This window comes from Dromiciops gliroides, chromosome 4, assembly GCF_019393635.1.
Source record: "Dromiciops gliroides isolate mDroGli1 chromosome 4, mDroGli1.pri, whole genome shotgun sequence".
Lineage (NCBI taxonomy): Eukaryota > Metazoa > Chordata > Mammalia > Microbiotheria > Microbiotheriidae > Dromiciops > Dromiciops gliroides.
The window spans coordinates 389926867-389951917 of record NC_057864.1 but is presented as its reverse complement, the minus strand read 5'-3'; the positions used below and the strand labels follow the sequence as shown (position 1 = coordinate 389951917).

Below are 25051 nucleotides of genomic sequence, written 5' to 3'. Positions count from 1 at the left end.
CTATTAGCAAGAATCTCTACTTCTTATGTGTATACTCATAGTAAATTCTAGAATTTCTTTCCTTTCATATTGACAATAGAATAAAGGAATGTATATGAGACATTTTTCTAGGGGCAGAAAAAGTGAGAAGCCCCTGGTCTATGCACCAGCCTTTGAAGGAGGGAAAAAACATGTTCTAAGCACAGGAAATAGCTTGAATAATGGCTTATTGCTGGATCAAATATTAATTTTAGGGGGTATTTGCACAGTCTGATTATAAGGGGAGAATGTGACCTACAGAGTAGCAGTAGGTAAGGGATATTTTTGGTCATATGGAAAAGAGTGGGAAGTCAATCAACAAGGATTTATCAAGCACCTTCTATTTGACAATCCTCTGCTAGATCCTGGAATGCGAATTCAAAAATGTCACTATTCTAAAGGAGTTTACATTGTATTGGGTCAGACACAGTGGGTGGCACAGTGCTTAGACCAATGGACTTGGGAATCAGGAAGACCTGGGATCAAGAGCTCAAATCTGATCTCATATACTTACTGGCTGTGTGACTCCAGGCAGGTCACTTAACCTCTTCTGTCTCCGTTTCCTAAACTATAAAATGGATGTAATAGCACCTACCTTCCAGGGTTGTTATAAGAATCAAATGAGGTGATATTTGTAAAGCGCTTAGCACAGTGCCTGGCTTATAATGGGAGCTTAATAAATGATTGTTTCCTTCCTTCCTAAATTTTACATAAGCTTGTTGTTGAGTTGTGTCAGACTCTTCCTGACTTCATTTGGGATTTTCTTGGCAAAGATCCTGGAGAGCTTTGCCATTTCTTTCTCCTGCTCATTTTGCGAATGAGGAACTGAGGCAGACAGGGTTAAGTGACTTGCCCAGGATCATACAGCTGGTAAGTGTCTGAAGCCATATTTGAACTCAGGAAGATGAGTCTAACTACAGCGCCACCTAACTGCCCATGGTGTTTCCACCCATGAAACAAGGTAGTTTGATTGGCCATTGAAGGGCTCAGGGAGGCTTCATGTAGAAGTGACACTTGAGTTTCATCTTGAAGGAAGTTAGGGGTTCATGAGAGAGGGGTGAGGAGGGCATGCATTTAGGCATGAGAGACTGCCAGTTAAAAGAGAGAAGTGCAGTAAGTGAGGGAGAGAGAAAGGCCCAGTGTTCCTAGACCAAAGATTGCAGAAATGACAGTAATGTATGATGAGGCAAGAAAGATAGGTTGGGGGCGAGCTGTGAAATGCCCTATAAACCAAACAGAGGAGTTTATATTTATCCTACAGTCAGGAAGGGAAGAGCCCTGGTCCAGCTGTGGAAATAGTTAGGAAGCCATTAAAGGCAATAACTGACATAGCTAGTAGTTTTAAACATTCAAACCAGAAATTCACTTTGATTCTTTGTTACAGAATAGATACCTGCAGTTTCCCTTCTGTGGAGTGTAAGGGACTGTCTGGCAGTATTTACACCTACAGAAAGAGAATGAGAAGGCAACTGATGGAAACAAATGTTCGCTCTTACTTGTTTTCCATTTCATTTTATACTTCTGTTTATAAAGACCATATAAGTGGAAAGAATGAAAAAAAGCCTGGAGTCCTGCCTCTGAGTATCTGTGTGACCATGATCATGTCACATGACCTCTCAGACCTTCAGTTTCCTCATCTGTAAAAAGGGGATAATATTTATATTTCCTACCTCACGGGGCTGCTGTGAGGAAAGAATGTTGCAAGCCTTAAGGTGCTACACAGGTAAGAGTCATTATATTCAAGATTAGTAACTGAGTTCAGCAAACAAGTAACTTAAAATTGCAGAAGTTTAACTACAGTAGTTATGAGATAGAAAGATAGATGAATATATAGATGATGGATGATAAGTAAATGGATGTATAGATAGCTAGATAGATGTAGAGATAGGTGGATGGATGGATGGATGGATAGAGAGATGGATAGATAAATATGATTATATAGATAAATGGATAGATAGACAGATACAGTATTTTATAGAGCTATCTTTGTCTCTGAAAGCTCCTGGAAGTACATCACTGCCTGAATTAATAGAGTTGGGAGGTCAGTTCCAAAAAACCCTAGTATTCTGACTTCAAAATGTGTCATGGACCTTGAAGAGGATGTTTAGGTAATGCCTATGGCATGATTAAAGAGTTTGGGGAATGGAGTGGGGTCATACCAGTGGTGAGAGAAATAACTTGAGAGCATCAAGTCAAATTAATAGAGAGTAATGAGGTGGCATGAGTCTAGACCAAAATTTGAACCATAGTTTTGTTAGTGGGAGGTGGTAAAGAAAGAGTAAATCCACAAAATGCTCTTAGAAGAAGCGTTAGCTTCTCATTAGCACCTACCTTCCAGTGTTGACGTGAGGATCAAGTGAGTTAATGTTGGTAAAGTACTCAGCACAATGCTTGGCTCAGAGTAGGTGCTATCCAAATGCTAGCTATCGTCATCATTATTTTCCTATTATATTATGTTACTTCTATTAAAATATACACTAACCCACATGTACAAAAATATTTATAGCTGCTCTTTACGTGGTAGCAAGGAATTGGAAGTTGAGGGGGTGCCCATCAATTGGGGAATGGCTGGACAAGTTGTGGTATATGAATACAATGGAATACTATTGTGCTGTAAGAAATGATGAGCAGGAAGAGTTCAGAGAAACCTGGAGGGTCTTACGTGAGCTGATGATGAGTGAGATGAGCAGAACCAGAAGAACATTGTACACAGTATCATCAACATTGAGTGTTGACCTACTGTGATGGACTATATTCTTCTCACCAATGCAATGGTACAGAAGAGTTCCAGGGAACTCATGATAGAAGAGGATCTCCAAATCCAAGAAAAAAAAAGAAAGAACGAACTGTGGAGTATAGATGCTGATTGAACCATATTATTTCTTTTGTTTTGGGTGCTGTTGTTTTTTTTTCTATTTTGAGGTCTTGCATCACTGCTCTGATTCTTTCTCTTGTAACAGGATTAATGCAGAAATAGGATTAATGTTATTATGTGTATATATATGTGTGTGTATATATATATCTATATGTATATGTATAGAGATATATAGATATAACCTATATCAGATTACCTGCTGTCTAGGGGAGGGGGGGAGGGAGGGGAGGGAGGGAGAAAAATCTGAAATTGTAAAGCATGTATAAACAAAAGTTGAGAACTATCTTTACATGTAACGGAAAAAATAAAATATCTCATAAAAAATACACTAAATTACTTATTGTGATGTTTAAAAAGTCCAAGACATAATTTCTGGGTAATTTAATCATTTTATTAGTAATGCCAGCATGTTTATTAATAAAAAAAATGGTCATTTGGCCGTCACTCCCTTAGACCAAAGATGGGCATGACATATGCCCATTGGATGAGGGGTGTCCTCAAAGGTGGCAATCAACTCTGATTGGTTAATAATTAATGAGAATGGATATTACAACAAGGAGCTGACAGTGACATTCTGTCAAAGAAAGAAATCTTTATACCCAGACCACCCCCAAGCTTAGGCAATCTATTCAAATAATTTATCCCCACTCGAACCTGAATAGAGTACAATGGCTTCCCCACCTGGGTGGGATCTGAGAAAGATTTTTAAGAAAGTAGTCCAATCTCGTTATCAGCAATGTCCTTCAAGAGACTGGACTTTTGAAATCAGAACTTTAGAAAAAGAGGGGAACTCTGGATCTCCTCAGATCATTAACTGGTTATTAATAATCATTTCTATCACTATTGAGTGTTTAGTGTGCCTTTTTGCACTTCAAGATATTTTCAACCCTAAAACAGATGACAGTATTAACATTTAAAGGAACACAATTAGTCTTAAATTTTTAAACACCACATAAAGTCACAAGAATGAACATATGTTTCGTTTGCTGTTATATTAGTTTTGCCACAAAGCGAAAATTCATATCTAATTATATTACATATTAGTTGCCTGTTAGAAAAATACAGACCTCTTTTTTTTCTAAGTAAAGATTTAGATTGTTGATATTTTTATAGACTTATCATTGTAAAAAGAATGAGGCTTGCCTTCATTTTTTTTTGAAATTGTTAAAATTTGATAATCATAAAGACAAATCATCAAAAGAATATACAAAATAGGGAGTGAAATCTTACAGAGAAGCCATAAGAAGCAGTAAACAAATTAACAGACAAAAAAAGCATTTGCTCTCTGTCCCTGCTTGAACCCATTTGAGGTTCCATTTACCTTTGCTTTGCTTTGCTTTATTTCGTTTAAAAAATATAGTTATAGTCTGTATGTATATAATTCTGGTTCTGGTGATGTGTATGCCTTTCCTTTCTTTTCTTTACGTGCCTTCTGTTTAGATGCTTTTCTATTTTATGATAACATAATACTGCATCTGTCAGTCAACGAGGATTTATGAAGCAGCTCCTTTGTGGCAGGCACAACATTAGGCACTAGAAGTACAAAGACAAAATTAAGAAAAATAGGATAAGAGCAGAGGTATGCCAGAGCCAGCTCTAACCCCTCAATTGTGAAATTTTCAGTGTGAACATTTACACCTCCTACAAATTAGGGCTTGATTTATTGCTTTGTTGATTGTCTAGATTTAACAAAGTGTTAATAGTGAAGGTTAAATTTAAAAGTGTGTATACGTTATTTTTTCCAGAAAAGCCAATTGTTGAATGTTTGCTAGCACACCCCTGAGTTGCTCTATAAATATTGCTGGAGCTCAAAAGTAGTTCAGTAGAAGGATCAGGGAATGAAGTCATCACCAGAATGGAAGGACTGGTGGCTGGAGGCATTTCTATAGGGCTTTAAGGTTTGCAAAGTGTTTTACATATATTGCTTCATTTGGGCCTCAAAATATCCCCCATGAGAGAGACTAACCATTGCAGAAATCAGAGAAGGCTTCTCAAAGGAAGTGGCACTTGAGCTGAGCTTTAAAAGGAGCTAGGAGTTCCATTATATATCTATAGATAGATATAGAATTTTTTTTTTTTTTGCAGAGCAATGAGGGGTAAGTGACTTGCCCAGGGTCACACAGCTAGTAAGTGTCAAGTGTCTGAGGCCGGATTTGAACTCAAGTCCTCCTGAATCCAGGGCTGGTGCTTTATCAACTGCACCACCTAGCTGCCCGGAGTTCCATTATATTAATATTTCATCATTTTTAAACCAACAAGTCTTCATTAATTAGAGAGATCAATTGTTTCCAGCTGTGAATTATTTTATACAAATGGACACTTTTTTCTTTTTATTATACATCTTAGAATAAACTCCTCATGCTGAAATAAAAGTGTCAGGAGGTATGATCAGTTGTGTGACTCTTAATATATATTGCCACAATGTTCCCCAAGTCGAATCAAAAAGTTATTAAGCATTCACTAGATGCCAGGTACTAATCAAATGGAGATACAAAGAAAGGCAAAGCAAAAAAGAAATCCTTGCCTATAAGAAGTTCACAATCTACTTGAGAAGACAACACGGAGACAATTATGTTCTAATATATATACAAGGTTTATATTTATATGTATGTATATATATCTTATATATATAAATTCCAATTATAATTAGAAAAATATTTTTGGAAAAGATATTTTATAATTGCACAAGTATAACCTATATATGATTGCTTACTGCCTCAGGAAGGGGTAAGGGGAGGAAGGGAAGGAGGAATAGAATTTGGAACTCAAAACTTAAAATAAAAAGGTTTATTATGAAAATTTTAAAAAGACATTATACTTACATACATACATACACACATGATAAATTGAAGCTAATCTCAAAGGTAAAGCACTAAAATTAAGGACTGGGAGAAGTGTCTTGCAGAAGATGAGATTTTAGCTGCACTGGAAAGAAACGAGGAAATCTAGGAAACAGATAAGGATAGAGAATGTTCCATACATGGAGGGGGTGGGAAGTAATTAAAAATTCCAGGTGACTAGAGAGGGAGTGTCTTGTATGAGGTACAGCAAGGAGCTCAGGGTCACTGAATCAGAATTTGTGGGAGGAGGGACGAAGTAAGGAATAAGAAGACTAGAAAGTTAAGAGATGGTCAAGTCATGAATAGCTTTCAATGCCAAACCAAGAGGTGACAAAGAGCCACTGGAGTTTATTAAATAGATAAGTGACATGATCAGAATTTTAGGAAGATCCATATGACAGCTAAATGTAGGATACACTGGAGTAGGTAGATACTTGAAGCCAGGAAACAGTAGAATCCAGCAGGCTATTGCAATAGTGTGAGATCATAATGGCCTCCACCAAGCTATCCAAAAATATCTCCAGTAGTCTATAACACCATAGTGTATCAGCATCTGTTTCTCCACAACCCCATCATTATTGAATTTCATCATTTTATGCTATATTTATTATTCTGATAAGTATCTTAGTCTGAGTCTGCACTTCTTTGATTAGTAGGGAGTTTGCACAGCTTTCCATGTAGTTATTAACAATTTGTACTGCCTCTTTCAAAAGTTGTCAGTTCATATTTTTTAACCTTTGTTTTGTTCAGGGCTATATATTCAGACCTTTATTTATTGACTGTAAATTTACTTTTCAATTCTGTTTCTTCTCTTTTCATTTTAGAAGTTTCTCTCTTTGTTGTGTAGCTTGCCTTAACCTTAAAAAATTGTATTGGTATATTTTGTTTTGACATCATCTTTATTTTCCAAAATATCCTTACCCCTTCTCTTACCCTACTCCTAACAAAATACAAATTTAGCAAAATCAATCAATGTGTCTATCAAGTCTAACAACCTATGCAGTGTTTCATATCCATAGTCACCTGTCTTTACAAAGAAGGGAGAAAACTTTCTCTTCTTTAGGGTCAGGTTTTATCATTACTGTCTTTCTGTTTCCATTTATAATGTTGGAGTAATGATTAGTATGTGTATGTTGTTTTCCCTTCTCTGCTTACTTCATTCTATAATAATTCATGTTTCTCCATTCCACTAAGTGTTTTTCATATTCATTCATTGTCCATCATATTCAATTATTACAGTTTGGGCATTTCCCAAACAGTGAGCATTAACTTTCTTTGAATTCTTTTGCTAAAATACAAAAAGTGGCCTGTGTTAATCATAACCTTGCAAGCAGATATAAGCTGTAGTAGAATTCACCAAATCACTTCCATTTGAGAATTTGGAAGGAATACTAATACATAAAGAGATATAGATATATGCAGATATGTACATACATATATCAGATTTAAAAATTATTAGGGAAAAAATTATGTACCCCTTATAGTCATATAACAAAATTTTGAACTTGAGGTATTTGTGAATTAATTTACAAGTTCACCTTAAGGAACAGTACTTTGCCAAACTTGAATAATCAGAAACAATAACGCAATGAATTTCTACTTTTGATATTGGCCTTCTGCTGACATACAAGCACCCCATACCTTCTTTAGTAGGATCCACAGCAAAACTGTGTATTAATGATCAGTATTATTTATTAGATTGAAGGATATTTAAATATTTCTGTAGAATAGGTTTTTTTTTATTTGTTTTTTTGTTGTTGTTGAGACAATTGGGGTTAAGTGACTTGCCCAGGGTCACACAGCTAGTAAGTGCCAAGTGTCTGAGGCTGGATTTGAACTCAGGTCCTCCTGACTCCAGGGCTGGTGCTCTATCCACTGTGCCACCTAGCTGCCCCAGAATACGTTTTTTTTTTTAAAGAAAAATAAATAAGGCAGTAGATTTTAATAAGCAGAAATTCTTCACCAGTAATCTTATAAGAGCACCTCCATTCTGTTAAGGAATTTGTTTAATGTTCAATGACAAATAATATTTGCAGGGAAGATGATATTCTCATCCAGCAAATATTTCCTGAGCACCTACTACATTCAAAGAATGGTGTTAAATGCCAGGAGAGTACAATTATGAACATGGTCCTTATTTCAAGAAGCTTTTTTATTTTAGTTGGTGAGAAAAGATGAGTTGACAAATAGTACATGAAATAGAATATAATAAGTGCATAGAGGACAAGTTATAGACCTTCAGAAGTAAAAATAATGTCTTCAAGTAGTACATAATCTAGCTTGGGAGATGACAGGAAAACAAATTACTTAAACACAAGGTAGAATGTGAAAAGATGCTAAGAGAGTTATAAACTAAGCTCTCTATGGGAGTTCAGACAAAGGCATTACTTTTGGCTAGAAGTAAAAGGAAAGAACAGTATATTGAGAGTCAGAAGACACAAGGTTGCATCCTGACTCCTTAATTACATCAGCAATTAGCTGTGTGACCACTGGGCATCATTTTTCTCCTCTTCAAAATCAGACCTGTAATTTTACTGGGCTAAATGATCTTTAAGGTCCCTTCTAGCTCTAAATCCGATGAGACTAGAAGGGGGACTCTAATGCTATTCCATCAGGCTCAGGACTCTTTGACATTTTTTTTAATGACTTAGATGAAGAACACAGATGGCATGCTTAGCATACTGGCAGATAAAATGAAGCTGAGATGGGGAACGACTTTGTTTCATAGAATAAGGATCCAAAAAGATTGTAATGAAGGGCCAAATCAAACAATGGGATTTTAATGGGGATAGATGTAGTGCCCTGCATTTGGACTCAAGAAAACAGTTTCATAAATACAAGATTGGGGAGATGTGGCTAAGCAGTAGGGAATAAGAGTTAGGGGTACCTGAAAGCATTCTTGGACTATATTAATAAAAATTGGTTGTTAACTCAATGGAGATAATCGTCTATTGTGCTCTGTTCTAATCTGACCTCACCTGCGATATAATGTTTAATTCTGGAAACCACATGCACTAATAATAACTGACATTTGTGTCATACTTTTAAAGTTTGCAAAGCATTTTACATAGATCATTTCAACTGAGCCTCACAATGATCCTTTAAGGCAGATACTACAAGTATTATTTTATATTCTGCATACTTCTAAATATGGAAATCCATACTAACCCAGATTAGCCAACAATCCACCTTTCCACCTTGCCACCTTAATCTTCAATTTTGAAAGGGACCCTAACAAGCCGCATTGTACATAAAAGGTGACCAGGATGGTAAGGAAATTCAAAATCATGTTATATGGAGAACTGTTTAGAAAGATGAGGCTGTTAAGCCTGCAAGGAAAACACTGAATGGCATCTGTCTTCAAATATTTGAAGGGCTGTGATTTGGAAGAAATTTTATTCTATGAAGTCCCAAAGGACAAAATTAAGTTTAGTGATAGAAAAAAAAACATGGAGGTAAACTTGGGCTTAAATATGGAAGATCTGGGGACAGCTAGGTGGCACAGTGGATAAAGCACTGGCCCTGGATTCAGGAGGATTCAGATGAGTTCAAATCCAGCCTCAAACACTTGACACTTACTAGCAGTATGACCCTGGGCAATTCACTTAACCCTCATTGCCCTGCCCCCCAAAAAATATATATGGAAGATCTTTCTAATAATTAGAGCTCTCCAAAAATAGAATGAGTTATTCTATGAGGTATCAATGTTCTACATAGATGGAGTTGTTCAAGGAAAGGCTAAATGGTATCTTTTCAGGGATATTCATGTATCAAGTAAAATATCCCCTCCACATCTCAGGGGATAGGGGCACAGCGCCCCTGCAATCTGGAAAATCCAAATAAAAATGTTTGGTCCTCCCTTTGTACCGGAGAAGAAGTCTGAATTTTTCTTTTATGAGGTGTTCACAGTACCTTATAAAATGTGTGTTAAATATTTGGTCAGAGACAATATGTAGGTCAATGTTAAATAAAAATACTATATGAAAAAGAACTTTTTCTGTGTCATCTGCCAACCTTTGCGTGTCATCCACTGCTTCTACAAAACTCCCCCCCCCCAAATTCCCATTTAATCTCTTATACCGACTCGCAATTGAAACCACAATGGGGAAAGTTGTATTGTGGAAGGGATAACTGTATAAGATTATATTATTTCTGAGGTCCCTTTGAAATCTAAGATTCAATGACTCTTAGATTAATCAAGCAGAAGAATATAGTATAGATTTTCATACTAAGATATAAACAGAAATAATCAGGGTAGTTAGAAAACTGTTGAAATGAGGACTGCTAGTAGCAGTAGCAATAGAGAAGAGACAGAGAATCTATAAGACTGATTAGACGTGGAAGATGAGAGAGGAAAGAGCCAGAGGTTTCTAAGTGATCAATCCTAGGTGACTGGAACGATGGGATGGTAGGAAGGAGGAAGAGGAAGAGTCATTGGAGGCAGCAGGGTAGAGAGTTCCGTTTGAGGTACGTTTTCGATATCCAGGTGGGTCTATCAAGCATGCAATTAGAATTGGAAGTTCTTGAATTTCAATAAAAGGTAAAAAGCTTGAGATATGGATTTGGGAATAATTGGCATAGAGATGATATGAAATTTTAGGTGTCGATGGGATTAAAAAGGGCAGGGGGGGGACAGAGTATGTAGAAGTTCTTTACCTTCTTTTGGTGTCGTCCCATTTTGAAAGTCTGGTAAAGCCTATGGGGTCCTTCTCAGAAAATGTTTTAAATTAATAAAATAAAATATATAAGATGACAAATGGTATTTTAGTGATACTGAAATACAGTTAACAAAATGTTTTTAAAACAAGTGCACAGACTCCAGATTAATAATCCCTGATGTAGAGAAAAGAGTACCCGAAACAGTTTTGAGAAAGAATGAAATTAGGTGTAGGGAGTTAGCTATGGGAAGGAGATAATCTTCTTCTGTTCTATTTCACTAATATTTTTTTTCTTTCTTAGAATATGATGAGCCTCCACATAGCAAAGCAGGACAAGATGTAGTTCTGCAGCTGCCTACAGATTGGGTGACTTTGGATGGCCGAGAAAGTACGGATGACCATGCAATCATTAAATATGAATGGACTTTGCAGCAGGGTGACTCATCATTGGATATGAAGGTAAAATAGATTATATAGATGCAGTTCCTGATGAAAACTGAATCCTGGTATTGTTTGGTCTAGTTAAGCTGCCTCTCATTGTCGTCCTACTCCTGTTCCTGTGCTGGATAAAGTCAACAAAAATGGGTATAAAATTTCATCCAGCAAAATCAGAATGTTATACACAAAATTAAGTTTTAATAATCATCAATCAATAGTATAGAAGATTTGCTTTTCTAAAAACGGGAAGATTCTCTAGCAGCTATTATAATATTCAGTCTTAAGGAATCTCAGAAAGTTTTTCACTCTGTTCTGTGTCCCAATTGAGAGACATGTTTTTCCTTTGAACTCCTTTTAAGAAAAATGTAGCCCCTCACCGATCCTATTTCTACCTTTACAGAAAAAGAGAGTATGGAGTCTCCTGCCTCGAGTCACATAGTCACTAAAGCTGAAAGCAAACTTAAAAGCAGCATCTAGTAGTGCAACTCCCTCCTTTTATTGATTGGGAAACTGAGAACCAGAACACATAAATTATTAGGATAAGGTCATTTGACCAAGTCTGTGCCTTATGCTAATTTGTATAATTACAATTCCAGCTATTGAATGATTATAATTCCAAGAAATGCAGGAGATTTCATGAGTACAAGAAAATTAGGCCTTTTCACCAGGGCTAAACCCAGCAAAATCTAAAGGATCACAGATTTAAAGCTGGAGTGGAAAGCATTTAGTTCCATCCCCTTAATTTTCAGATTAAGTAATTGAGGCCCAGAGAGAGGAAATGATTTGCTTACTCGTCACACTAGAGCCTCAACTTGAATTTGGGCTGCCTTTTTCCAAATCCAGTACTCTTTAGCTACCAGACAATCCGAAGAAGAGGTTCCTCCATTCAAGCTATATTAAATATCAGGTTTAAAAGGTAGGGCTTTATCCATTCCCTCTGATTCCGGTCAAGTTTCCTTGATAATCTAAAGGCTCCCATCCCTCCATATGTGAATGTAGTAAAGCCTTATGGGATGCTATAATGGCTCCAAGCATTGTTTCCCATAATACAGAGGATTTAAGGAGACTTTGACTAATGCAGGTTAAGGATATGTGAATACCCTTGGGGCTAAAAGGGCACCTCTTTCCCTGCTCTTCCAGTAGAACTTCTTCAGGAAATCCATTCCTCAAGGACCACTAGACTCAAAATTATAGGAATGAAAACCTCTTTTTTTTTTACCTGCTCTTTAATGATGGAGGGAGTTGGGAGCCTTTCCTCCTGAATCATTATAGATTGTGGATGAACCCTGGCAACTTCTGATCAGAGTCTAGCCACACATGCCAAAAGATGGCACCTATCCATGTAATCCTAGATAGCCTTCTATGCCAGCTTTCCCAATCCCCAGAAAGTGCCAACTGGCTAGCCATATACGGAATAAATTAGACCTAGTCCAGTCAACTGAACTTTTCTCAGCCAAACCCTTATCAGGAAGACTTCATAATTAGTGATGCTGGTAGCAATTAACTATCTACCTCCTGAGTGCCATACCTCAGGATCTAGTCTTTAAGCAATTAGATTTCTGAGCCTTATCTAGTTCATCTAGTTTCAGTGCACTCCCATCCTTCACTTTGATATTCTTGACTGAATATCACAGAGTTATATGGCTTCAACAGACTCTCCTGGAAATAACCAAGAAAACTTAGATATCTTCCTTTCATGCTGGAAGCCACCAGGAATGGCATGGACTTGGCTGGAGATATGATACCAGATACCATTCTTGTCTTCAACTACCCATAGTCCCATAGGAAACAAACACCAAACTAGAACCTCTCCATGTTAATGTGAGATATATATTTTGGAAGACTATTGAAATGATGACATTCCATGCTACTCCACTTCATATATTCCTATGTTCTTGCTAAAATTGGACTACTGATATTCTCTGATCTGGTCCTTGCTTTTCACACTTCCACATCATATCCTATGCATGTAATTCCTTTCATCCCTTTCTCATTCTCTATGCCCTTCCCCACCTCCCATCTTTACCTTACCAGTCAAAAATAATCTCTACTTTCTCAGATTTTTCATAAAACTTTGTACTTCTCTATGTGCTTATATTCTTTTCTGAATATTATTTTATTGTTATGTACAGCCTATCTTCCCAATCAGGTTATAAGCTCTTTAAAGATAAGCTCTATTTCTTACATATTTTTGCATCCCCCAGTATAGTGCCTTGAATATAGTAGTTGTCTGAATATAGTAGTTTTGCTGAACTTGTATTTTAGGAAAGGAGAGGCAGGATCACGTAGGGTACAACAAATATTCATTTGGTGTCACATGCAAAGCACTGAGCTAGGCACTTGGCAGGTACAAAGCTTAGTTAAGAAATGATAGTTTAAAAGAGGGAATAAGACACTTATACCAGTGATTGAGTCCATTTTTGCATGATAAACACTGATTTATCTCTTCTCCCTGATTCTATATTTTTACATTTATTTATTTTATTTTTAATTTATGGAATGACAATCATTTACATAACATAGTATAATTTTAAAAAGATGATTACACATGAAATTGCAAATCTATTATGTACAACTTGATATTCCTTTTAAATATATAATAAATTTATCATGCAGATTTTTTCCCTTTTTTCTTCCCTCCTCCCATCTACTCTCTAGAGATGGCTACCATTAGACACAAGTAGTATATATGTATGTTTATACATACACACACACATATATATATGTGTTATGTATGCATGTATATATGTAAAATTATTCTATACATGATTTTATTTATCAATTCTTTCTCTGGTTCCATATAGCTTCTTTCCTCATATGTTCTTTATAGTTAATTTGGAAATTTATAATAGCTTATTCACTCAAAGTTATTCTTAAAAAATTATATTGCTGTTGGTATATACAATGTTCTCTTCGTTCTGCTCTTTATCACTCCACATTATTTCATGCAAGTCTTTCCATGTTTTTCTAAAACCATTGAGCTTATCAGTTCTTAAAGCACAGTAGTATTTCATCACAGTCATATACCATAACTTGTTCAGCCATTCCCCAGTTGATAGGCATCCCTGTAATTTCTCTTTGCCACCACAAAGAGAATTGCTATAAACATTTTAGAACATATAGGTTCTTTCCTCCCCCTAATCATCCTGACAGAAAGTCAAGAATATCAAAAGAGCTAATAAAAAATGTAAAGGCAGGAGGTTTAGCAGTACCAGATCTTAAACTATATCATAAGGCAGTAATTATCAAAACTATCTTGTACTGGCTAAGAAATAGAAAAGTAAATCAATGGAACAGAGCAGATGTAATTTATGGCATAAAATAAATATAATAATCTTGTATTTGACAAGTGTAAAGACATAAGAATTTGGGATAAGAATTCATTATTTGTTAAGAAATTTGTTGGGAAAACTGGAAAACAGTATGGCAGAAACTGGTCATAGACCAGTATCTTACACCATTTGCCAAGATGAGGTCAAAATGGATATGTGACATAGATATAAAGAGAGATTACAAGAAAATTAGAAGAACATGGAACATATTATTTATCAGACTTATGGACAGGCGAACAATTCTCCCCAATTTTATTCCTCAAATCCCCTCAATGTGATTCCCCATTCTCTTCTCCTTTGCTTCAGCCTTTAAGAAAGAAGCAGTGCTATTTGCCAAAGCCAACCCTTTATTTTCTGCCCTTACTCCTATCCCTTATTGTCTCTTCTGGGAATTTGCCCTTCCCCCATTCAATCATTCTCTCTGTCTCTCTAATCCTCAATTTCTCCTTATCCATTGGCCTCTTCCTCTCAGACTACAAGCATACCTAGATTACCCCCATCCTTAGAAAACCTTCATTTGACCTTGCTAGTTCCTCACATGCTCTATCTCTCCTCCCTCCCACAACCAAACGCATGAGACAGAGATAGAGGCAGACAGAGAGACAGAGAGAGACAGAGCGAGAAAGGGCTCAAGGGAAAGAGAGAGGGGGAGGGAGTGAGAGAGTAAGAGAAATCCTTCACACTCATTGTTTCTCTTTTTTTACCTTTAACTCACACTGAGGCATAGGAGTAGGGGTTTTGTAGAAGTGAGAGATAACTGTTTACACAAAAGAAGTTGGAACCTAAGTGCAGGAAGTATCATACTCAGTTTTATCCTTTCTTCTAATTTGATGTTGATTTTTACCCCTGTTCTGATTCAGTGACAGTCTGAGAGCATACAGTAGCTGATTCAGAAATTACTGTTACATCAATAACAAGTCATTTCCTCTCCATAAAGATAGCAATAATTTCATTTTCTGTCATGTTCTTTTGGCTTTATCATATTTGTTGCTTTTCATCTCTCTTCTTAAAGAACATTATTCATTCTTCAGGTAAAAGGAATAGTCTCCAAAGGGTTAACCTCTTTGGTTGTTTTTGAGGGGCAGCTAGGTGGCACAATGGATAAAGCACTGGCCCTGGATTCAAGAGGACCCAAGTTCAAATCCGGCCTCAAACCCTTGACACTTACTAGCTGTGTTACTTTGGGCAAGTCACAACCCCAGTTGCCTCACAAAAAACCAAAACAAAACAAAAAAACCTAAGGGTTGTTTTTGATTTGTTTGTTTTATTATCATCTTCCAAGCCTTCCTTCACAATGAAATTGCCTCATAGCAAAGTATTGTTCCCTTAGTTTTGAGAGCTTTTCAAGTCTTTCACAGACTTTCCCTGCTTCTTCATCCAGTGCTATAGATGATGGCAACTGAACCGTGGTTATTCATGCTGGTCTTTTTTCTTATGCTCATTTGGACCAAGGCAAGAGGAGATAACTAAGTGCCCCATGAAAATGATGGGGTTTTTATGCTCTTGGGCACAAGGTAAAAACATCTTCATCAACTCCTTTATTCACCTCTCCATGAGAACCTTTAACTTGTCCTTCTAATTAAATGTGACTTCTTTTCATCTTTTAGCTTCATTTATAGTCGGAATGCCACACACTGGGGTTCTTAGCCTTTTTTGTGTGTCATAGACCCCTTAGTGAAGCCTATGGAGCCATTCTCAGAATGTTTTAAAGTGCATGATATAAAATGCATAAGATTACAAAGGAAACCCATTATATGTAAATACCATTATAAAAAAATATTTTAAGTTCACAGACCCTAGGTTAGAAATTCCTGATATCCTGCCATTGGTAATTAGACAGAGATTTCACATTTAGTGTACCAACAGTTAGATGAAGAAATAGAGACAGTCTAAAAATATCATTCCCAGCATCCTCTCTCTGCCCACTTTTCTGCCACTCTGCTCCCATCACTGCGGATGTGCAGAACAGAAGCACATTTTGTATTTTTATTTGTTTTATAGGATGTCATCACCTCACGGCCAACTTGCTGGCAACTAGCCTAGCCATTCTGAGCCAGAGCAGGTACAGTTTGTTACTGGGACTTCTTGTACTCAAAGTTCTTTCAGGCTGGTACAACCTGCCAGGGCTTATACCAACTGGCATAGACTTTTAGAACCCAAGACCACCTCTATACCATGTAAGGCTTCTGATCATGCCTCTTATGGAGGTAGCAAGACATGATAAGTATATCAGTGAAGATATGCCTGCTATAACACTTAAAAGTTACCAATACTGGGGCAGCTAGGTGGCTCAGTGGATAGAGCACCGGCCCTGGAGTCAGGAGTACCTGAGTTCAAATCCGGCCTCAGGCACTTAACACTTACCAGCTGTGTGACCCTGGGCAAGTCACTTAACCCCAATTGCCTCACTTAAAAAAAAAGTTACCCATACCAAGCTCAGAAGAAATATACTCTGGAAAATAAGGAGCAGCTTGTGGAAGAGTGGGGAGGGAACAAAGAAATCTTCCCCAGAGGACTTCTTCCTTCTCTTCTCTCCCCCTGCCTCCAACCTACTCCAGATACCCCCCTCCTCAATGCAATCTGATTTTTAATTTTTTTTTTTTGCAGGGCAATGAGGGTTAAGTCACTTAACCCCAATTGCCTCACAAAAAAAAAGTACTATTAAACACGTAGTAAACACATGTCTAGTTTTACAAGAAATGGTTGTATACTCTTCATTTTACCCTTCTTGATCTTCTGTTTGCAGCCCTACTCCTACCCCTGACTCAGCTTTAGGTAATTTCTGTCTTTTGGTAAAGAATGCCAACCTAACCTAAGTCCAGTGCTATAGCAGATGAAACTCTGAACTTGGAGTCAAAAGACATGGATTCAAAACCTGGCTTTGAATGACTCATCATTTAACCTCTATTAACTTCCATTCCCTTTTGTACATGAAAAGGATAGATTAGGGTCACTAGGTGGCACAATGGATAAGAATGCCAGGCCTGGAGTCAGGAATACTTGAGTTCAAATTGAGCCTCAGACATTTACTAGCCGTATGACCCTGGACAAGTCACTTAACCAGTCTGCCTCAGTTTCCTTATCTATAAAATTGGGATAATAATAATAACAGAGTTACTGTGAGAACCAAATGAGAGCCTAACTATAAAGTGCTTAGCACAGGGTGTTGCATGTAGTAAGCACTCTATAAATTTTAGCTACCATTATTTTTATTATTATTAGAATTTTAGGAGTTCTTAACCTCGGGTCCATGAAATTTGGGGGTTTTCTTATATTTTGATAACTGCATTTCAATATAATTGCTTTCCTTTGTAATGCTATAATTTATATTATGCATTTTAAAATATTATTCTGAGTCTAGTTCCATGGGTTTCACCAGACTGTCACAGGGGTCCATGACACACACACAAAAAAGAAAAGGATTGAAGTGGGCAAATAGGTGGTGCAGTAGATAGAGCACTGGCCCTGAATTCAGGAGGACCTGAGTTCACATCTGGCCTCAAACACTTGACACTTACTAGCTGTGTGACCTTGGGCAAGTCACTTAACCCTCATTGCCCACCCCCCCCAAAAGGGATTGATTAACCTCTAAACTAGATAATTTGTTTAAGATTCCTTCAAGCCATAAAGTTCTATGACCCTAAACTCTAAATGGTTATGTCATCTTAAAGTCCCTTAAAGCCTGAAGCTTGAGGCTGGTTCTGTGCTCAGAACTGACTTCCTTTCTCTTCCTTTTTGAAATTTGCCCCTACTTCTGGCGCCTTTCTCCAAGTTCTGACTCTGGGTACCTTCACCTTTAGCATTCTCACCTCTCCTGGGACTCAAACTCTCTTCACTTCCCTATGTCCCACCCCATACCCCCTCCCTATCTCAGGGCTGCAAGCTCTTTTTCAAAGAAAGATCAATTCACAAACTCCATTAACAGGAAGGGGAGAGTTATTTCATCACTCAGGAATAATATACCTCTTGAGAGAAACAGTCCAACTGATAAGTAAACTGAAGTTGAGGGTAAGCTTTGCTCCTGCCATTCTTTTATTGACTTATTTGCTGTGAATAAGCATGGAAAGAAAGAAACCATTCTTTACAGTACTTTAAATTGAACATCACCCAACACCTGGCTTTTCCACAAGATAAAAGCCTTTTTAGTGACTTCAATATAATTGAACCCCTGGATTGAGGGGCACGTTTACATAAAGAGCTCCCACACAGTTGTAGCTGGCAACCTTGGGGTAAGAAAATGTCCTCTCTTTAATGTGTATTTAGTCTATGTTGGAATGGATTCAGATAAAAATGACTGGCTTGTTAAGGTGCCGCTTACACACTGGGGTCGTTGAACTGAATGACAGGTAGCTTTTTAAAACCATGCTCTGGAATCTTACCATCCACTTTAACTTCAGTCTGAGGATAAATCTATTCAAGGAAACACTTGGATTTGAGGAGAATAGGGAAATGGGGGGGTCACTGATTTATCACCTCATATATACTTAACAAACACTCTATTTCCAAGAATTTAGCAAGGTGTTTTTTAAAAACCCTACTTTTAAATGTGTACCCAAAAATCCCATTGATTTTTAGTGTAAAATAATAATGGGGAGGGACCGGATGATTAGATCTGTGATTTCATTGGTGTAGGTAATTCAGTAAGGAAACTCTCTCTGCTAATGTATATTGGCATCTGTTCTGCAACTTCTAGCCTTAGAGCATTGCTCAGAGGTTAATGATTTGCCCTGAATCACGCAGTCGGTATGTGTCAAAGGATGCTCTTAGTTTCCTCACTTATAAAATAGTGAACATAATACCTATAGCACGTTGTGTGAATGGACTGATTTAATGCATCAGTCAATTAGCATTTATTAAGCACCTGCTAGTGCCAGGCACTATACTAAGTGCTGGGAATACAAATACAAGCTGAAAGAAAGACTACCCCCCACCCTTTGCAGGAGTTTACATTCTAAAGGGGAAGGCAACACATAAAATGAAGCTGAAGATTTGGAGGAGACTGGGGAGTGAACATCTCCATTCTAGGAGACCTGTAGAGAAAACTTGGACTGCACGGCAGCCTATAAAGGAATGAGGCATGGCTGGTTTGGGACGGGGAGAAGTCATTATATGGAAAGACCTAAGAGTGGAACGCACTTCCACTGTGTGAATTCCAGTGCTGGAGTGAGCTTCCAGGATGAAAGGATTTCTAGGGAAAGTCCACAGTGTAGTGTATCATGGAAAGGAAGGGATCAAAATCCGTTTTTCACTATGCAGCTATTTAATTTTCCCAATTGTCTTTACTAAACAAAATAATGATTGCACTATTAGTGATAATAGGGTAAAAAACTATTTTTTACCTAGAATCAAACCATCCTTGCATTCTAGTATGTGTGTGTGCGTGTATATGTATATATAAGGATTCTCTTTTGTGTTCTATTCGTCTATTTTCCTTCCCCCCGCCCCGACCCTGGACTTCAAAAAATGGTTCCATAATTATAGATTTTTAAATCTGGTAGGTTAAGTCCCCTTACCTTGTTCTTTTTTTTTCATTGTACTACTTTCTGTTTTCTATATGAACTTTGGAATTTGTTCTATAAAGTACTCTAGTGATATTTTGATTGATATTTCATTATCTATATATGAAATAGGGAAGTATTGTCATTTTTACTCTCTCTATATATATATTTTGGGGGGGACGGGGTGATGAGGGTTAAGTGACTTGCCCAGGGTCACACAGCTAGTTAAGTGTCAAGTGTCTGAAGTCAGATTTGAACTCACATCCTCCTGAATCCACTGTGCCACCTAGCTGCCCTTACTCTATATTTCTTGACTTAAACAGGCAATATTTGTCCATTTGTTGAGTTCTTCCTTGATTTCTATAAAAATCATTTTGTATTTGTCTTAATGGTTTAATGTCCCATTATTGGAGACATTTTGTCATTACTATAAATTGTCTTTATCAATTTCTTTTGGTTTTAGTTGATAGTATATGGGGAAACAGATTTTTTTTGATGGATTTATCTTATATCTTCCCATTTGTAATAAGTTAATTACAAATAAGTAAGGTAATTTGTTACTTTGAATTGTTTAAGAATCTTGGGTGTCTAGACATAAAAATCGTACCAACTGAAAATAAAAATATTTTAACTTCTAAATTGCCAATGTGCAATCCTTTTCTTTTTTCATGCCTCACAGGAATTGCTAATATTTCTAAGACTATGTCAAATAGAAGTAGTAAGAGTATACAAACCCTTGCTTACTATATTCCAAACACTGTGTTAAACACTGGGGATATCAAGAAAGACACAGTTCCTCTTGGAGCTCACATCCTAATGGGAGAAACAACATTTCAATAACTGTGTACATATAAGATATATAAAGTATAGGTGGAAAGTAATCTCAAAGGTAAGGTAGTAAAAGAGGAATTAATAGAAGAGGGATTGAAATACTCCTCATGTTACTCCACTGTACATAATATTACCTTGTAATTTTAAATATGTATTTTTATTTTCTATGTATATGTATGTATACAGTTATCCTTTCCATATCACAGGGGTTAGGGACACAGTGCCCTTGCTATCTGGAAAATCTGCATAAAATTTTTCAGCCCTCCCTTTTCTGAATTTTTTCCTTTTTCATTTATATGTGTTTATAGTACTTTATTGTAAAATTTGAGTTAAATATTTGGTCATAGTCTCTGTGTCATCTGCTGGTGTTCATGTGTTTTCTGCAGCTTCCACAAACTCCCCCCAAATTCTCATTTATTTTCTTATGCTGACCCATGAAAATGGGATGGGAAAAGTGTAATGTGAAGGGATAAGTGTGTGTGTATGTGTGTGTGTGTGTGTGTTGTTCAGCATTATAACTAGTAGGTCATTCTGTCAGTCAGTTAGCAAATAAACATTTATTAATCACTGCCAGACACTGGGGATCCAAAGAAAGGCAAAAGACACTTTGTTCTCAAGGACATAAGTCTAGTGGGGGAGACAAAATAAAAATTATCATGTACATACAAGATATATGAAGGATAAATTGGAAATAATCCTTTGCTTCTGTATGTTTGTACCTACTTTGTTTTACTGATCAACTTTTCTATTTTTCTTAACCATGATTATTGCTTTGTAGAATTATTGCTTTTGAGATCTGGTACTTCTAGATGGCTTTTCTTCCCCTTTTTTTTCTTTATTGATATTCCCTCTTTATTTTTCCTCAATATTTTTGACCTTTTGTTATTCCAGATAAATTTTGTTATTTTTTTTTCTAGCGCTATAATGTAACCTCTTAGCAGTTTGGCCACCATGGCAACGAGTAAATTGTTAGGTAGTATTGTCATTTTTTATCATTTTGGCATGGTCCAACCATAAGCAATTAATACCTTTACCACGAAGCAAATAAAACAGCTAAACTATCTGAAGGAACACAAATGGAAAAGTAAACAATTCAGGATATTCTGAAATTCCTACACTGCTTTAGAAATTAAATTTAAATAACTATTTCACACATAAGCTCCAAATCAATGCATAGTATAGATACAAAAGGTCTGATCATAAGCAAATTAGAGGACAATGAACAGAGATACCTTTAATAATTATGGGTAGGGAAAGAGTTTTTGACCGAACAAGGAATAAAGAGGATCACAGTAGACAAAATGGACAGATTTGATTATATAAAATTAAGAAGCTTTTGCCCAAGCAGAATCAATTAGTGTTAATATTAGAAGGGAAATCGTCAAAGGGGTGGGGGAAAATTGCAGGAAATTTCTCTAATAAAGGTTTGATCTCTGTCTATCAGGAATTGATTCAAATATAAAAGAACAAAAGCCATGTAAAAGGATTTTAATTGGCAGTTCTGAACAGAAAGAAGTCTAAGTTATATGAAAAAAATGGGCCAAATCACTAATAAGAAGAGAAACACAAATTAAAACAACTCTGAGTTTCCACTTCATATTCATCATATTGGCAAAGATGACAAAAAAGAAAATGACTGATGTGGAGGGCTTGTGGAAAAACCAGCAAATCAATGTACTGTCAGTGGAGCCTATGAACTGGTCTAGCCATTCTGGGAAGTAATTTGGAACTATGCCCAAAAAATCCATAAAATGTGCCTACCATTTGACCCAGCAGTACCATGACTCAGCTTTAACCTGAAAGAGATCAAAGATGAAGAAAAAAGACCCACATATACCATTATGTTTAGTGTAGCACTTTTTTTTGCTAGAAAAGAACTGGAAAATAAGAAAATGCCTATCAAATGGTAAATGGCCAAACAAATTATCTTATATTAATGTAGTAGAACATTATTTCAATATTAAAAACCTCAAAGAAACTTTAGAGAAACTAGACATGAAATTAGACATGAACTAATGTAGAATGAAATGAGCACAAGCAAAATAATTTATATATCATGTGTAAAATTATAATTTTTTAAAAAAATTAAACCACAACTTTGGAAGATTTAAAAACTGATCAATGTAATGACCACCTCATGACTCCAGAAGATGATGATTATATCCTGCTACCCACTTAGAGACAAATAATGAATGGGCTAGAGTTGTGGAATGAGACATAATGTTTCACATGTGACAATGTGTGGATTTGTTCTGTTTGATTATGATTATTTGTAACAAGAAAGGGTTTGGGGGGCAGCTAGGTGGCACAGTGGATAAAGCTCTGGCCTGGATTCAGGAGGACCTGAGTTCAACTCTGGCCTCAGACACTTGTCCCAACTGTATGACCCTGTGCAAATCACTTAACCCTCATTGCCCCAACAAAAAAGAAAAGAAAAAAAAAACAAGAAAGGGTTTGTTTTAATTTTGGAGGGGGGGGCTTGGGAACAGGAAAAAAGGTTAAGGATAGTGGTTTTTTAAAAAGGGGAAAATAAAATGCCATTAAAGCATTCACAGAAGACAAGAGAAGAAAGTTCAGAGTGAGACAAATAAACATGTTAAACATTTTGTACATATTTTAAACATAAACTGTACAAAAGAGAAATGTGCAGTTTCATATACAATCCTTTTTATATTAATTTTATGTCAAAATGTTCATCTTTGTTGATGTTCTTCAAATTTAGAGTAATAAAAATTTTTAAAGAAAATACTTTTGCAGGCAATTTTCTATAGCAGATGCCATCTATGTGGTTACTCTAGCTGACTGAGAGGTGTAGAAATTGTAGATCCCCCTGTTGTTCAGGGCTTATAAAAAAGTTTTTGACTTAGTAGAAAAAATCTCAGCCTTAAAAGATCTTCTTGAATATAATTGTATTCCTCCTCTATGTTAAACTCCAAAAATGGAGATAACTGTCTTCAATCAACTGCTGAATATAAACATCCAGCAAAGGGTGGAAGAGAGCAAAAATGTTCACCAAGGTGTCCTTTGGTGCCCTTGAGGATATCCTGTTCAGAGTCCAAAGAGAAAAGGGATTCTTTATCAATGGCAAAGCTTTCTAGATATTCTTGTTTGAGGTTGATACTACAGAGCCTCCTCATGATCTCTCGAGAAATTATCCTGGCTACCCAAAATGGAAAAGCAAAGTGGATAAAGAAGTCATATTGCCTAGATTTTATCAGGGTTAGGGAAGTAGGGTGTTGTGTCAATAGAGGGCCTGCCTTGGCATCAGAAGGAATTGGGTTCATGTTCTTCCTCTGACAGAGCAGCTAAGTGGTACAGTGAATAGAGTGTGGGGCCTGAAGTCAGAAAGACTTATCCTCCTGAGTTAAAATCTGGCCTCAGACACTTACTAGCTGTGTGACCCTGGGCAAGTCACTTCACCTTGTTTGCCTCAGTTTCCTCATCTGTAAAATGAGTTGCAGAAGGAAATGGCAAACCATTCCAGTATCTTTGGCAAGAAAACCCCAAATGGGGTCACAAAGAGTTGGACAGGACTGAAGTAACCAAAAAACAACAATCTGTCTCTGGCATATGGTGTTGTATGACACTAGGCAAGATATTTGTTATACTTGAAACAGCTATATTACAAGCATCATCACGTGATAATTTTTTGCGATGGAATAAACTTGAGAAATCATTTGGGTATCTTCATTATTAATCTTATCTGTAATCTAAAGATAGCATTTAGTAATGTCACTTATTTATCTTTTTAAATAATCTGTATCTCTAGAAAGGAAAACAGCTAACTATTTTTGTTTGAGACTTTTTTAATCATAAGAGTATTTTATTATTTTCCAGTTACGTGTAAAGATAGTTTTCAACATTTGTTTTCATTCATTCCAAATTTTTCTCCTACCCTCCCTTTCTTCCCCCCTCCCCAAGACAGAAAACAATCTGTTATAGGTTATAAATGTACAACCACATTAAACATATTTCTGCATTAGTCATGTTGTGAAAGAAGGATCAGAACACAAGGGAAAAACCTCAAAAAAGAAAAAAAAAACAGCCAAAAAGTTCAATCTGCATTCAGAATCCACAGTTCTTTTTTCTGGATGTGGAGAATATTTTCTATCATGAGTTCTTTGAAATTGTTTTGTATCATTGCACTGCTGAGAAGAGCCAAGTCTATCACAGTTGATCATTGCATAATGTCGCTGTTACTGTGTACAATGTTCTCCTGGTTCTGCTCATCTCACTCAGCATCAGTTCATGTAAGTCCTTCCAGGTTTCTCTGAAATCTTCCTGCTCACCGTTTCGTACAGCACAATAGTATTTCATTACATTCATATACCACAACATGTTTAGCCATTCCCCAATTGATGGGCATTCCCTCAATTTCCAATTCTTTGCCACTACAAAGAGCTGGTATAAATATTTTTGTACATGTGGGTCCTTTTCCCTCTTCTATGATCTCTTTGGGATACAGACCTAGTAGTGGTATTACCAAATCAAATGCTATGCACAGTCCTATAACCCTTTCGGCATAGTTCCAAACTGCTCTTGTTTGAGACTTTTAAAAACT

At 36.6% G+C, this 25051-nt stretch overlaps 1 protein-coding gene across 2 annotated transcripts in view; it reads left to right on the top strand.

Moving 5' to 3' along the window:
* LRP11 (LDL receptor related protein 11) overlaps window positions 1–25051 on the top strand; it is a 96989-nt gene that overhangs the window by 19703 nt on the left and 52235 nt on the right. For both annotated transcript variants that reach the window (XM_044002201.1, XM_044002200.1), the window contains exon 2: window positions 10693–10850. In XM_044002201.1, coding sequence (XP_043858136.1) covers window positions 10693–10850 — 158 coding nt within the window. The remainder of the gene's footprint in view (window positions 1–10692; window positions 10851–25051) is intronic.